The sequence below is a fragment of the Gigantopelta aegis genome, chromosome 12 (assembly GCF_016097555.1).
Source record: "Gigantopelta aegis isolate Gae_Host chromosome 12, Gae_host_genome, whole genome shotgun sequence".
Taxonomy (NCBI): Eukaryota; Metazoa; Mollusca; class Gastropoda; order Neomphalida; family Peltospiridae; genus Gigantopelta; species Gigantopelta aegis.
Window position 1 is genome coordinate 6,021,937 of NC_054710.1, and position 15,736 is coordinate 6,037,672.

The 15,736-nt window shown below is 41.0% G+C and overlaps 1 protein-coding gene across 1 annotated transcript in view; it reads right to left on the reverse strand.

Moving 5' to 3' along the window:
- LOC121386411 (ammonium transporter Rh type A-like) overlaps nucleotides 1-15,736 on the reverse strand; it is a 57,099-nt gene continuing 41,363 nt past the window's right edge. The window contains exons 2-9 of the mRNA XM_041517298.1: nucleotides 14,632-14,815; nucleotides 12,550-12,700; nucleotides 10,314-10,458; nucleotides 8,495-8,658; nucleotides 5,877-6,014; nucleotides 2,083-2,216; nucleotides 1,418-1,596; nucleotides 1-754 (exon numbers count right to left, since the gene is read on the reverse strand). Of these exons, the coding sequence (XP_041373232.1) occupies nucleotides 549-754; nucleotides 1,418-1,596; nucleotides 2,083-2,216; nucleotides 5,877-6,014; nucleotides 8,495-8,658; nucleotides 10,314-10,458; nucleotides 12,550-12,700; nucleotides 14,632-14,815 (1,301 nt within the window). The 3' untranslated portion in view covers nucleotides 1-548. The remainder of the gene's footprint in view (nucleotides 755-1,417; nucleotides 1,597-2,082; nucleotides 2,217-5,876; nucleotides 6,015-8,494; nucleotides 8,659-10,313; nucleotides 10,459-12,549; nucleotides 12,701-14,631; nucleotides 14,816-15,736) is intronic.

Here is a 15,736-nt window from a genome sequence, read left to right on the forward strand (position 1 = left end):
GCCTTTGATATACCAGTCGTGGCGCACTGGCTGGAGCGAGAAGTAGCCCAATGGGCCCACTGACCGGGATCGATCCCAGACCGACCGTGCATCGAGTGAGCGCTTTACCACTGGGCTACGTCTCGCTTCTTAGTTTAAAACAGCATCAAGTTTAAACTGTTCTTGTGAAAAAAAAGAAAGAGAGAGAAAAAGAATCACATGTTTGTATCGTCGAACTAAAATGTGCCCTGAAAAGGCAGCTTTAAATGTTTTGTTTTAAAACAAAAACATCTTGGTTTCAGGGCAATACCTAGCCAAAACAGCGGGGTGTGTGGGGGGATGGGTGTGTGGATGCCGGGGAAAGGGGGGGGGGGGGGTAACAAAAAAGAGAATAGAATCAGCCCAAAGCGTTACGGTCTTCTCCCAGTAGAATAAAAAATTAAATGTCACTTTAAAAACTATAGCAGTTTTTTTTTTTAACATTTTGTTTTTTGGGGGTGTGTTGGGTGGCAGCTGGTTCTGTCCTCACCACTCTCCCCCGATCCACGGCCCTGGAGTGTCTGTGTGTCTCAGGGCATCGATGCCCCGTCCTTTTCGTGTTTATGCAAAAGAGGTCGCCCACTCTCCTGCAAAACATTTGCCCGTCTGAAAGAAGTTTCCAGTTCCAACATGGCCGCCGGTATGTCCTCCTCGGGTATTTCCCAGGTGGCGCTGTCTTCAAACAGGTTATCGCCCATTGGACGCCCCAAGCCAGGAATGTATTTCAGGATAAAGCCTGAATGAAAAAATAATAAAAATAATTTAAAAAAAAACGTTTCATACTGTTAGTACACCCGTTTGTTTGTTTGTCCATTCCGAGCCAGGCTACAGATTTTCGAAGCTAACTTTGAGCTACGCTATCGTAAAACCGTCGGAAGTTATGACGTCACAACGACGAATGCCATACCCTACGACAGTTTTACTATACCGCAGCGCAAAGATAGCTTCGAAAATCTGTGCCCAGGAATATGAGAAATAGCCCAATGTGCCCACTGACGGGTATCGATCCTACACCGACCGTGCACGAGTCGAGTGTTTTAACACTAAGACTACGTCACGGTCTACCCACTGCCATAATTCTGAGTCTTACCTGAGTCTCACCTGAGACTTACCCGAGTCTTACCTGAGACTTACCTGAGTCTTACCCGAGACTTACCTGAGTCTTACCCGAGACTTACCCGAGTCTTACCTGAGACTTACCTGAGTCTTACCCGAGACTTACCAGATGTGGTGCACCGGCTGAAACAAGAAATAGCCGAAAGGACGAGGTTCGATCCTAAACCGACCGTGCATCAGGCAAGCGTATTACCACTGATCTACGTCTGTGATCCCACCACCAACCCATTCACCCCCACCACCACCCACTTCATCCCACACTCACACCAATTCGAAGACTTACCTGTGAGAACCCCTCCGACTATAGCAATAGCTAGAGTAACCGCCAGCGCCACCAACTGATATCCTGCCTGCCCCATGGCGCTCCGGCCCAGTCCCGGTTCCACGTTCACGTGCGACATGATTTCAGCCAAACCCGTCGAGTTAACTGTCGGGACTCTGGCGGGGAACTGCTCGTATAGGCTAAAAATAGATTTAAAAATTAGTCACAGGCTAAAAATAGATTTAACACTCTGTCACAGGCTAAACATAGATTTAACAATCGTACAGGCTGAGAGTAAATTTAACAATCACACAGGCTTAAAAATAGATTTAACAATCGTACAGGCTAAGAATAGGTTTAACAATCAGCCACAGGCAAAAAACAGATTTAACAGTCGTACATGCTAAAAATAGATTTAACAATCGTACAGGCTGAAAATAGAATTAACACTCAGTCACAGGCTAAAAATAGATTTAACGCTCAATCACAGGCTAAAAATAGATTTACTCAGTGACAGGCTAAGCATAGATTCAACACTCAGTCACAGAGCCTCGACAAATACCGTAAACATAGACTCGGTTGATATTTTCCATATTAAAAAATCCTCTATATATTTCAGAACCAAAGTTAATTGATTTTAAACTTATTTGGAGGGACGCAACTGTGACACTGCCCGTTTAACGCACCTGTATCCATACTGTTCTGTCGAAGCGAGGAAAGCACCGCCGGCGCCGGCGATTCCCGCCATTATTGCCGGCATTCCGTGCAGGTTATGAACGCCACACGTGTCATGTATCTTCAACTTGGCGTTCATCCACGGCTGAAACCACAATTTCGGTTTTGTTTAACGACAACACTTGAGCACATTGATTAATGCATCATCGGCTATTGCATGGATGTCAAACATTTGGTAATTCTGACTCGTAGTCATTAGAGGAAATTCGCTACATTTTTCCTAGCGACCAAATTTAAGGAGTAGAATTTTCTTTGTTAATTATATTAGAGATGCGCATCAAAATTTTAAAGGCCCACTATTTAATTTTTGGATGTAAATTTCAAAATTGTCCGCTTAATTTTTTTCTGTCCCGGGACAAGTCCCTGGCTATCCAGAGACAGGCCCTGGGGCGGACATGCTCGAAACTCTAGTGGTATATGAGCATGTAAAAATCATTTGCACTTGCACTCGCATTTTTCCTAATGCAGCAAGGGATCTTTTATATACATTTTCCCACAGATAGGGGCAGGACACAGCACAGTGATAAACCGCTCGCTTGACGCATAGTCGGTTTGTGATCAATCCTCGTCGGTGGGCCACTGGGCTATTTCTCGTTCCAGCCAGTGCACCACGACTGGTATATAAAAGGCCGTGGCATGCACTATCCTGTATGCGCGATGGTGCATATAAAAGATCCCTAGATACTAATGGAAAAAATATAGCAGGTTTTCTCTCTAAGACTACTAGTATAATTGTCCAAATGACAAACGTTTGACAGCCAATAGCCGATGATGAATTAATCAATGTGCTCTAGTGGTGTCGTTAAACAAAACAAACTTAAAGGTTCAAAACTGCAGCAGGTGTCCATTTTTCGTGAAACTTGCTTCAGGTAACAAATTCTGACTGACTTTCGTCCTTATATCCAATTAAGGTTCAAGCATGCTGTCCTAGGCACACAGACTTTAGCTATCTGGGCTGTCTGTCCAGGACAGTGGGGTTGTTGTTTTAGTGGTTAGCGAAAGAGAAGAGGGTACAGTCGTCTCACACCTACCCACCGAGTCGCTTTCATCAACCTGACTTGTAAAACAACATAAATGACTTGATAGTATAATAAACTATTTAACTAAATATATTTCAATTTGCATCAATAGAACGAAATGGAGTTGTAGTATTTTTCTCTTTTAAAAAATCCAAAGAAAAAGTGCATATTATTAGGCCTATTGGTAGGGTACGTGGGAGCAAAAACGACCACTCACGATACCCAAGTGATAATTTTCTTTTCTTTGGGACTACGTAATTGGTCAATTTTGTAATTTTAGATGGGAAAGTCTACTGTATACAAGGGTTTTACAGAATTAATGAATGAATGAATGAATGAATGTTTAACGACACCCCAGCACGAAAAATACATCGGCTATTGGGTGTCAAACTATGGTAATGCAAATAAATAAAGTGATGATCAACATCAATATAAAAATTCAAGGTTTAAACAAAAACAGTGTAAAGAACTGTGCAAAAATACAAATATCACAGAATTTTACGGATACTGAATTTTACTCAAAACTTCAATTTTGTGCTGTATTGGCCATTCTCAAAGAGAATGTTACACCCCTGCACCACGGTGAGGTTACAGCACACGCAGGGGTTACAGAATTACTTACAGTAATAAAGCAGGGCGGCTGATAATATCCATTACGATTTGAGGGATGTCCGCGCGGTTATCACACAATACCCTGTGATCGTAATAAAGGAGGCACGTTTTGTTAGTGTGTCTGGACACAGTGTCTGGGGACCGTCTAAATATACACCTGCCAATCCGGAACCACAGGTACAGGCCACGGACAGAAAAGATAAATTAACCAAGAAAACACTCCGATTATTATTTCAGTACGTGGGTTAATTTATGTACAAAACATGTAATTGTTCCTGGCTTACTGGGATGGATATTATTACAGAATACTGAGATGCATCCGCGAAAATGTAGTATGTTTTGTTTCTTCAGTTCGAAGACTAATTCCTAACGTGACAGGTATTATATATAATAGCCGTCACATTTAACCGTTTTATTAATTAACTATACGATTATACTTGTTGATATTAAGCAATAATGTGCATTATTCTCGTTGAATATGCATTCCAGGCCAAATGCCTTAATTGTCTCTTCCTTTAAGGTTCAAGCATGCTGCCCTGGGCACACATACCTCAGCTATTTGGCTGTCTGTCAGGATAGTGGGTTAATTGTTAGTTGGTTAGTGAGAGAGAAGTGGGTGTAGTAGTTTTACAGCTACGCACGGGGTCGTTAAACTCGCTCTGGGTAGGAGCCGGTATGGGGATACAAACCAAGTCCCTACCAGCCTTAAGTCCGATGGCTAAACTACTATACCACTGAGGCCAGTGTTGCTGATACAATAACACTGTGACGGTACATGCTCTTAATTTATTTTCGCCTGTGGCGATATTAATTGTTTTAGAAGGCCGTGTGCAGTTCCAAATGCACTTAGCCCAGATGGGCAACTTGTTACGTAATACCTTTGCGCGACGGTCGTCTAATATACACCCAGCGCAGCTGTGGAGGCCATGTGGCTAGTAGTTACGTAATATCTCCGGTAGTGCTGTTTATGGCCAGGGGATTGCTCGCGGTTGGCAACAGCCAGTCTGACGATCAGAGGAAAATATGCCGGCATGGTGGCTGTGGAAAATCCACATGATACGTGAGGTACCGCCTTGTACCCCCAGGCGATATTCGCTGTCTCTGAGAGTTTTGAATAAATAGCTAGGATTTTAGAGATATCGAGGAGAAACATTTGGAAGTATCCAGGGGAACGGTCGTCGTCCACTGAACGATCTATATTAGTTCAGACGGGACTTTGGTAAATATATATTTCTGCTCTGTGTATAACCTTGATGTGATTGATGTGACTTTAAACATTATAATACTGTATTATACCAATATTATTTAGACAGTGTCTTCGGTCATCTGACGCAGTATTCTGTAGGCTCACTGTCCTAAATAATTATAAAAAGCTTAACCAGTCATCCTAGAGGACCTAGGTAAACTGTAGGTTATTGTCTTTATTGTGATTGGTACCAGTATTAATTCTGTATTACAAGGTTATTGAATGAGTAGTTAGGGTTAATAAAAAATTAACCAGTTAGGAATAGTGTTGTAATTCCTTTATTAATTAAGTTCCCCTGGAAGCGTTTCTCCATTATCGCACGTGTGTGTGTTAGCGTTTCTCAATTATCACACGTGTGGGTGTTGTGTCACGGTGAAGTGATTAGCATATTGTGTAAACTAGACACCTAGAGATTAACTAATTAAGTGATCAGTTCTGGGTTGTTATTATTGTTGTTATTAATTAACTACTGCGGCAGTACATTTTTCAGCGTAGGTTAATACAGATTCCAAAGTGTATTGTGTGTTTGTTGTGTTTTCTAGTGAACTAAACGTGCTATAATAATATATACTTTATATAAGATCTTATCTCTGATCATACCTAGAGACGAGCCACAGCGGGTATAACTGCCTGTTACAGGGAGATGTAATAGATATACAGTTAGCAGAGATATTTGGACAATCGTGTTTCATTCAGTTACGGGTATTGTAGAATCCCCGTGACAAACACCTAAAAAAACATCAACCAAAAAACCCCCAACAAAACAAAACCAAACACAAACAAAATAAAAACATTGAGTATTGACTATACGATTAAACGTGAAGATTACAGGATACATATGTAATAAGATAAATCACAAATCACTTACTGAGATATATTTGTAGCCAATGACTGAAAGGATAGCCGCCAATGAGCCAATGATAAGCGCTCCAAATGGACCAATCATCATGTCGGCGCTGGTGCCAACAGCCACGCCCCCTGCAAGCGTTGCGTTCTGGATGTGGACCTGGACAAAGTAGTTATACAATGTTCAAAATAAGTAGGAGATATTCAAATATATTAACACAATATAACAGAGAGGTATTAATTTTTATAGCAATATTAATTAATGGTATAACACAAGCACTCATGTGACAATGGATTGGCATTAAAGATTATAGCCATGATAGTGATGCAGGTCCGGAGGAGATACAGATAGTCAACAGGAGTGGTGCTTGTCAATTTGACGTTTTCAATATTTGCACTAGTAACGGATGTCACTTCTATACAGTCTCTTACGAATAGTCTGACCAGACTGGCTGATTGACCTCGATTCCTCAATGTTCAAGTCCTAAATAAGCGATCCTGAACCGGAGTTGTGGCCACATTTCTGGCTTGTCGATATCGGGCCCACAATCGGCTAATGACTGATTGTGACACATTAAGTCTACGGGCCACGATTCGCTGGGTGCTGCCAACTTGGAGCATGCCTACAGCCCTGAGACGTTCCTGACGATGGAGACGTCGCATTGTTGAAAAGTTACACAATGTTGCCAATAATGTGACAGCAAGGTTATGATTTAGTGTTCTAGTAACAAACAAGAAATAATATTGCCAGTGTGCACACAACGTACACACAAACTAAGTGTTCAATTTCAAATCACACTTTTCGCACATGCAACGTCACGTCACGTCCTTCGCGATCAAAACAATCGGTCAATATTTCAAAATTGTTATTGATGATTATTTTTATTGTTTGGATTTTTAGGTTATGTCTTCATTACTGAATACATTTGGGCAACTTTTGTTGTGTTATTACAGACGGCCTTTGCGTGGATAACGTTGAAACGGGGGTGCTCTACGCCGTTTCCTGATCCAAATCAATAGCGTGTGTGCCCACCCCGGGTTGCAGTCGCTGCTCTAACTCTCTTTACCAATGACCCAAATCAAGTTGTTTATGGTCCTTTATGGGATGTTATTCCGTAATGAACCATGTTTTTTATCCAGCAACTGTTCTGTCCCATTTTCCTTTTAAATTTTATTTTTATTTTGTTATAATATCTATTTCTTTTGCAATAAGCTTACTAATAGCTACTTATTAACTGACTAATATTGCTGGGATCTAAACATGGCATTATCCGTAGTTGTACTACGATAGAATTTTCAGTCGGTTTTTAACTGGGGGTAATATTATTTAGTCAAATGTCGCATGTGAAAGCCAATGGAAAGAAGACAATTGTCGGTTCGGGTTTTTGTTTTTGTTTTTGTACGATCATAGCATTCTTCTGTTGTATATTCATGCTTTCATCCACGGTGGCAAAACTGCATACATAGTCGTAGATTTACGTCTATGTGCAAAACTAGGCTTACGATGTTTTGTGAAATTGGGCCCCTTTCCCGATATCTTACGGCTGAAAGATTGCCCTGCACCACCACGAGAGGTGACATTACCGTGTTTTCACGTCATGAGAAATTTCCCCCACCCCATAAACCATAACAGACCCTCCCCAAATATGTTGTTTTTCTTAATATAGTTCACCTCGACGTCAATAGTGACGTTGTCGTCCGTGTGACCTGTACAGCGAACACAGGGACTCGTCTGTGAATATCACACTCTCCAGTGGTCCAAGTGAAACCAATCTGTTGCCTGTGCACGCAGCCATTGGATTCGACGTTGACGTCGCTTGGGTGCAAATTGCGGACCAACGTAGGGACGTCGTGGCCTTAAGATGAACTCCCGCAACCGAATCCTAACCGTTTGTGGACACACTGGGAGACCATGAGTGCCTACACCCTGATTCGCCGTCTCCGTAGCCGTCTTAAATCGGTTACGGACGTGTGTGAGACTATGCCTCTAACTTGACGTGGCAACGTAACGCACGGACGTCCACTCCCTGGGACGGTCAGTTAATCTTCCTGTGGCTCTGAGACACCTAACTAAATGAGCTAACGTTGGCTTATATACCCCAAATTGCTGGACGACGCAACGTTGCGATTGCCTCTGCATAATTAGAGCAATAGCCCTACCCATATCAGCTTGTAACATTCGCGGCATTTTGCTTTTCAATCGTGTTAAAATAGCATGTTGTGCATTCGATGTGTACTATTCAAAACTCGATTTGCTATGGTGTTCAAGTCCAGTGACGGATACAGAAAATCAATTCAGGGGGGCCCCAGTGACATGAAGTGGAATACCAAGGGAACTTTGGAAGAGGTTCGTAAAAAAAATGAACATTAATATAATTATAATAAAATTATAACTATTGCAAAATTTAGGGTGGCTGGGCCCCTGCCCCCCCCCCCCCCCCCCCCCCCACACACACACACACCACCACTAGATACACCACCACTAGATCCCACAGACAGGATAGCACATACCATGGCCTTTGGTATACCAGTCGTGGAATATATAGATAAATAGATAGATAGATACATACATACATATATATATAGATATATATAGATACATATATAGATACATATATAGATACATATATACAGGCTTACCATATCGAACTTTCCGTGCTTGTCGACGAGAGACGAGATGGCGAACGTGACGACACAACAGGCGGCCAGGGCGAAGTAGGTGTTGAGCACGGCGCGGTGTTGGTCGTCGCCGGGGGCGAGCGCGCTGTTGAAACTCGGCCAGAACATCCACAGAAACACCGTGCCTGACAAACACAACGTGGGGTCGTTAAAAGTGTGCTACATTTGTAACTAGCCATGGTGATTTTGTAGTTGGTTTGTGTTTTGTACATAAATAGTTAACTGCATGCAGAGAGAGAGGGAGAGAGAGGTGGGGGAGAGAGAGAGAGAGAGAGAGAGAGAGAGAGAGAGAGAGAGAGAGAGAGAGAGAGAGAGAGAGGAGGTTAATTGCATACAGAGAGAGAGAGAGAGGAGAGAGAGAGAGAGAGAGAGAGAGAGAGAGAGACAGGGGGAGGTTAATGGCATGCAGAGAGAGGGAGAGAGGGGGGAGAGGTTAACTGCATGCAGAGAGAGAGGTTAACTGCATGCAGAGAGAGAGAGAGAGAGAGAGAGAGAGAGAGAGAGAGACAGGGGGAGGTTAATGGCATGCAGAGAGAGGGAGAGAGGGGGGAGAGGTTAACTGCATGCAGAGAGAGAGAGAGGGAGAGAGAGAGAGCGAGAGAGATTAACTGCATGCAGAGAGAGAGAGAGAGAGAGAGAGAGAGAGAGAGAGAGAGAGAGAGAGAGAGAGAGTAACTGCATGCAGAGAGAGAGAGAGAGAGAGAGAGAGAGAGAGAGAGGGGGGGAGGAACATGTTCCATTATTGGCCTTTTGATATATATTTTTACAATAAATATTTAACAAATTGATTGTGGTGAACCTTCTGGATTTAATGAGAGACAGAAGTAGATCTAGACACAGATATAACAGAGCGATATCGGTGTTGATTTCTCAATCACAAACAGCATTGGTGGTAAATCTTAAGGCAGACAACAATAATGTAGTATTACGCAGGATATTGCATTTCAGGACATCTAGCTTTGAACATTTTCACGGGGTTGTATACCCCTGAACCCCTAGAATCTTTGTTTTGCGCCCTCGATCTCAGTACCCCCCCCCCCCCCCCCACACACACACACACACGCGCATGCGTCCCCCTCTTCCCCTAAATGTATACCTGCTACCGCCCTGCCTGTGTTGCACTGTGATACTAGTGTATGTAAATTAGTTTATCATATAATATCTTACATTTTCAGTGCAATCAAAGTATGTGATATTTTTCAGATCACATACTTTAACTTATTAAGATGATAACTTTGCAAATTTGATGTAAATTAGTCGAGGTATCGGCACTAGGTTTATTGACATTTAAGCAAACGTACATGGGTGACACTCCATGATTGACGTATGCATTCATAGTCATCAAATAAAAACATTTCAATGGCAATTTGACACTGAAAGCTGTCCAGCGTTCAGAAAACAAAAAACGTTAGGCATAACTTTATTTTGATGTAAGGACATCCAATATGACGTCATTTGAGTTTGACGTCATTTCCATTCAAAAATACACCGCGCCACATATTCTGACATTTGAATATCTAGTAATGGCGGACTGGAATTAAAGTTGCGTGTATAGTTTACAAAAACATGTTGTATTAAGCTTGAGCTTATATGATAAATAGATTATTACCCTCGTGTATTTCGGTATCGTCAATATCATATATTAGAAATACAAATAATGTATTATACTCGCCAGAGGCTCGCATAATACAATTTTTATTCCTAATATATGATACTGACGATACCGAAAAACACTCTGGTAATAACCTCTATTTATGTAAAGAAGAGCGCTGGTTCTTACCAATCATTGAGAATATGTCGGAGTGGTAGACAGATCCTTCCTTCTTTGATCTTGCCACGTCTTCGCGGTAAAGAACCCTCGACATGGACAAACCGAAGTAGGCTCCAAACGCGTGCACGAACATGGACCCTCCGATATCTACAGCCTGAAACACGCATTATTACAGGGCTGGAAACTCATCAGAAAAATGTGATGGCTCAGAACAAAATATCTGGGCCACTGAAGTTTCATTTTCAGTGGCCCCGACATGCTTTAGGTAGTCCAAACACTAAATATTCAGATTTCAGATTTGTTTTAAATAACTGAAAAAGTTTAATTACATTCTTCTTTTTTTAAAGTAAGCATAAGTAATATTGATCTGAAGAATCACTTCCAGATAGCAAAGATATCAACATACCCCAAATTTTGCGATAGTTATAATTTTATTATATACATTTTATGACAAATGGCCGCCATTTTGTTTTTCGCTATCTTGTTTTTCAAGATTTTAACCATAACACAAAATTCTCTGATTTTCAACATTGATTTGTATGAATTAAATGTGTTAACATATATGTTAATGTCAAAACAAGTCCTATAAAGATCGTTGGAATACTAGTTACATACTTTGTATACGGCGATTTCCCGCCATTTTGTTTTCGGTCATTTTGAACCGTAAAACGTAATTTCTAAGAAAGTGAAAAGAGTAAATTTGTTTTATTTAACGACGCCACTAGAGCACATTGATTTTTTATCTTATCATCGGCTATTGGACGTCAAACATGATCATACTGACACTATGTTTTTTAGAGGAAACCCTCTGTCGCCACAGGTAGCAAGGGATCTTTTATTTGCGCTACCTACAGGCAGGATAGTACAAACCATGGCCTTTTTTTAACCAGTTATGGATCACTGGTCGGTGCAAGTGGTTTACACCTACCCATTGAGCCTTGCGGAGCACTCACTCAGGGTTTGGAGTCGGTATCTGGATTAAAAATTCCATGCCTCGACTGGGATCCGAACCCAATACCTACCAGCCTGTAGACCGATGGCCTAACCACGACGCCACCGAGGCCAGGGCTCGAAATGCAGTGTTAGTACATGCACCGGTGCATGCTGATTTTTGCGTGTGCATGTAACTTTTAAAACTGGGTGCACGCGGTGCATGCTAATATTTTTCAAGTACTGTGTATTGCGTATACTAGTATCCTGTTGTCTACCAGATTCAGACTCAAGTTGTTGAATGCATTTCGTAATCTGTTCGCCACATGAAAACGATAACTTTTATCTTTTGGGCGCATCCATTTTGTATCCCATAATACTACTCACAACAATGGCGCCCTTTCGGTCATTTCCGTGAAATATATTTGCGAAAATTGCCGGCAATATCTCGGTTATATCCGTAAACGGTGTTAGGGAAGGTGGTCGAGACCGACTTTGGGGTATCCACGCGCATAACACAGTTGTTGTTGTCACTGACAAATTGAACTCCGCCAGATCTGTGATCAATACAAAGTACCGTAACTGCCTTGAACATTTTTGACCTCAGATATGGGCACTTGATCAGATGATTGCGAACGTGCAGGTGCGTTACTCGCGTAGTTGACTCGAAGTCAGCCAGTAATTATTTCAATCGCAACTTCTCGTCGAATTCCGTAGGCTAATTTATATTATACCAACAGATCTTATCGAGTTAAAAAAGTTGATAACTTGCTTAATACAAAACACAAATATTCGTACGTTTTTGTAATAGGCCTATTATAGATTTCTGTAAGGCGTTTACGTTGGGTGAAATTTTCAAATTTAATCAAGAATCAGTAATAAACGCAGTTGTATAGGTATTGCCCAATAATTACGATTTACCTTATTTTTGGTGAATGCAGAATTTTAATGGTGCATGTAACTTTTTTTTCAGCATGCACTTGGTGCATGTAGATTTTTTTCATTTCTAGCCCTGGAGGCCTGTTAATTTCTAAGATGCACAACATATATTGTTTTTGGATTCAGCATCCCCAAATTAGGTTAAAAATCTATGTTGTACCAAATCCTAAAAACAACGATGCCCGTACATGTGACATTTCAGGGAAATGGGACCGGACTATATAAGGTTGCAAACGAATCACTTCCCTGCGTCTATTCTTCCTCTATCTCTCGCCCTGTCTCTCCTTGTCTCCCCTCCCTACTTCCCCCCCCCCCCCCCCCTTTCCTCTCCCATCTCTTCGCCCTCTCTTGGCCCCTCTTTCTCTCAAATTTGTACCTGGAACATTGTAACACCGATGTATTCGTTGAAGGAGAAGAGAATGATTTCTATGATGGTGACGATAACTAGTTGGGTGGGACTAGTTTTGCCCAGCAGCGCGCCGTATGTGATGAGGACCGCGGCGGAAGCGAAGTCGGCAGTCAACATGCTGAAAACACGAATACATGTACGAATACGAATACGTTTATTTTTTTGTTCCACACAGAGAGAGAGAGAGAGAGAGAGAGAGAGAGAGAGAGAGAGAGAGAGAGAGAGAGAGAGAGAGAGAGAGAGAAATACGGAGATATAGAGAGTTAGATAGAAAGGAAGAGAGATACGGAGATATAGAGTACCGTAAAATGGGGTAATAAGGGACTGCCTGGTAATAAGGGACATTTTTCTGAAAAAAACTTTCATTGCATATTTTCATTTTATTTTGAAACAGAGAAGCAAAGCAACATTTTTTTTATTGAAGACTAATGTGTTGTTGAAGAATACAAGGTAAGTTGTTTATTCATTATTGCTTGTATGTTGGGAGAGAGTAGATTGAAAAAATGCGCGAATTTCATGAAAAAATTATGTCGGTCAAAACTTTATCTGTCCAGGATTAGCCAAAAGAAGCACACAAGAAATCACCATTGCTAGAAGTAGTGAAACCTATAAGATACAATTATATAGAATATCACAAGGATATGAGTATTTATTGTGATAAAAAAATTATCATTTTTAATTTCAGGTAAAAAGTGCTTCAACCTGGGGTAATAAGAGACAGTATGCTGCACACATATAAACCAAAGTTGGGTGCAAAACTTTGTAAAAAACATTCAAAAGAAGACATATTAAAGGCTGTGAATACTGTTAATAGTGGACTTTGAGTTTGAATGTACAAGAAGGCGACTATGTCTTGCTCACTGACGATAACGAGATATATCCAGGTGTAATAACATTGACGAAGGATAACAGACGCTCAATAAAAGTAATGGAGAAGAGTGGTTCGAATTGGAAGTGGCCCAAAACAACTGGCATTTTATTCTATCCAATGGAGGACTTGAAACAAAAGATCGAAAAACCGAACAAATTGAAATGGGGTGTTATGGAAGTGAAGGAATTGAAGCTTCATTTTGCCCAAAAGAAAGAATCTGCTGACATGTGTTACAATTGTTTAGATGAAAAAAACTATTGTTAAAACATTTTCTGTTGTATTTTAAACCATCCAAGATCTGGAGAACAGATTATTTTAATGTTTCTGTGATTAGTTCATTTTGTGCTCTGATTTACTTGTTTTCTATTGTTTTGTTGTGAAACATTGTTAAATTTATTTGTTAAAATATGCTCTTTGTTCCTTATAACCCCTATTGAAGTTATAATGGGAACATCAACTAAAACCAATGGCAATCCCTTATAACCCCACCCATGGGGTAATAAGGGACAGTCATTAGAAAAAAATAAAATAATACTTGCAGTTTAGATTTTGGAACATGGCATGAACCATTGAGAAGTCTGACCAAATAGTCACAAAATGGCACTGGACTTCCTCCCACATAAGTTAGATGAATCGATAATTTATAAGAAAAGTGTCAAAATCGTACCCTTATTACCACATTTTACGGTAAGCGAGAAAGAGACAGAGTGAGTGGATGATAATATACATGTAAGCGAATGGCTGTGACGCATGCAACATTTTGTTCAATGTTGCGATTCGCCACGCCCCTGCGCGTGCTGTAACCTCACCGTGGTGCAGGGGTGTAACATTCTCTTTGAGAATGGCCAATACAGCACAAATTGAAGTTTAGAGTAAAATTCGGTGTCCGTAAAATTCTGTGATATTTGTATTTGTATTTTTGGCACAGTTCTTTACACTGTTTTTGTTTAAACCTTGAATTTTTATATTGATGTTGATCATCACTTTATTTATTTGCATTACCATAGTTTGACACCCAATAGCCGATGTATTTTTCGTGCTGGGGTGTCGTTAAACATTCATTTATTCATTCGATTCGCTACGCGAGTTTCAGAGATTGCTACACAATTTTACAACATTAAACAGTTACAGTAGTTGCTAATCAAGATTTTAAAAACAAAATGTCCCCTGTGACGTACCTGGTGATGCTGATATGCACGGTGCCGCCGTGGCCGTGGAAGAAGCCGCCGACTAACGTGGCCCACTGGATGGCGACGGCGGCCAGAAGGAGGTTGAGGCCGACAGCGCTGAAGCCGTAACGCTTGAGGAACGTCATGAGGAAACCGAACCCGATAAAGATCATCACGTGAACATCCTGGAACACTGGCGACAAAAAGGAAAAGAAATGTTGGACAGCACCCCAGCACATTCATATATATATATATATATATATATATATATATATATATATACATAGATACATAGATAGATAGTCTAATCGATTTCCATCGTGTATTTTGTCATTGGTTGTATGGCATTGGTGACCATATGTAACAAAAAATAACGCATGGTGTTCTCACCAACGGGTGTGTAAAAAAAAAAATATCACGGCTAAACAAAATTATTAAAATATATTTTTTCTGTTAAATTATGCTACCAACATTAATGTTAAAAATTGACAGCAAGAACGATGGGCCATGAAGATGTGGGATAGTACCATGTGACACGGTCGATCGCTCGATCAGAGGTCATGACCTCTCAAAAGACGTATTCCACAATGTGAAGAGACGATAAATATCACATGGGGTACCTCTTAAAAAAATACATTGTGTATTTCGTCATCATTGAAACCATTTTTTAATGGTTTTGAAAATTGTGGCATGGCTGAATCTTTTTTCTCTTTTTTTAAATAAATACAAATATCAGATCACAAATGAGCTCCGTGGTCTAGTGGATAAGCTGCTGTACAATCAAGCTGACGACAGTGGTTCAAATCCCGTCAAAGCTGACTCAGACATTCATTCAACTTTCTCATCTATCACCCTCTGCCTATCATTCCGATTATCTTAATACAAAAAAAAAATCCAATTTCTCCCACGAATTCAATCTGTTTCGACCCTTTCTGTCAGTTTCCTCCGACTTTGTCTTCTGAGCTGTCCACACCATCGCCTACCTGTCTCAACTTCCTCCACGGGTGCAGTCTCTGTGTATTTCCCTGCACCCACCTGGCATCCTCGTCCTCTGCCGCTAATAAAGCTGGTATGACCCACGGCACTGACGACCGCCGGTAGTAGGGCTGCATAG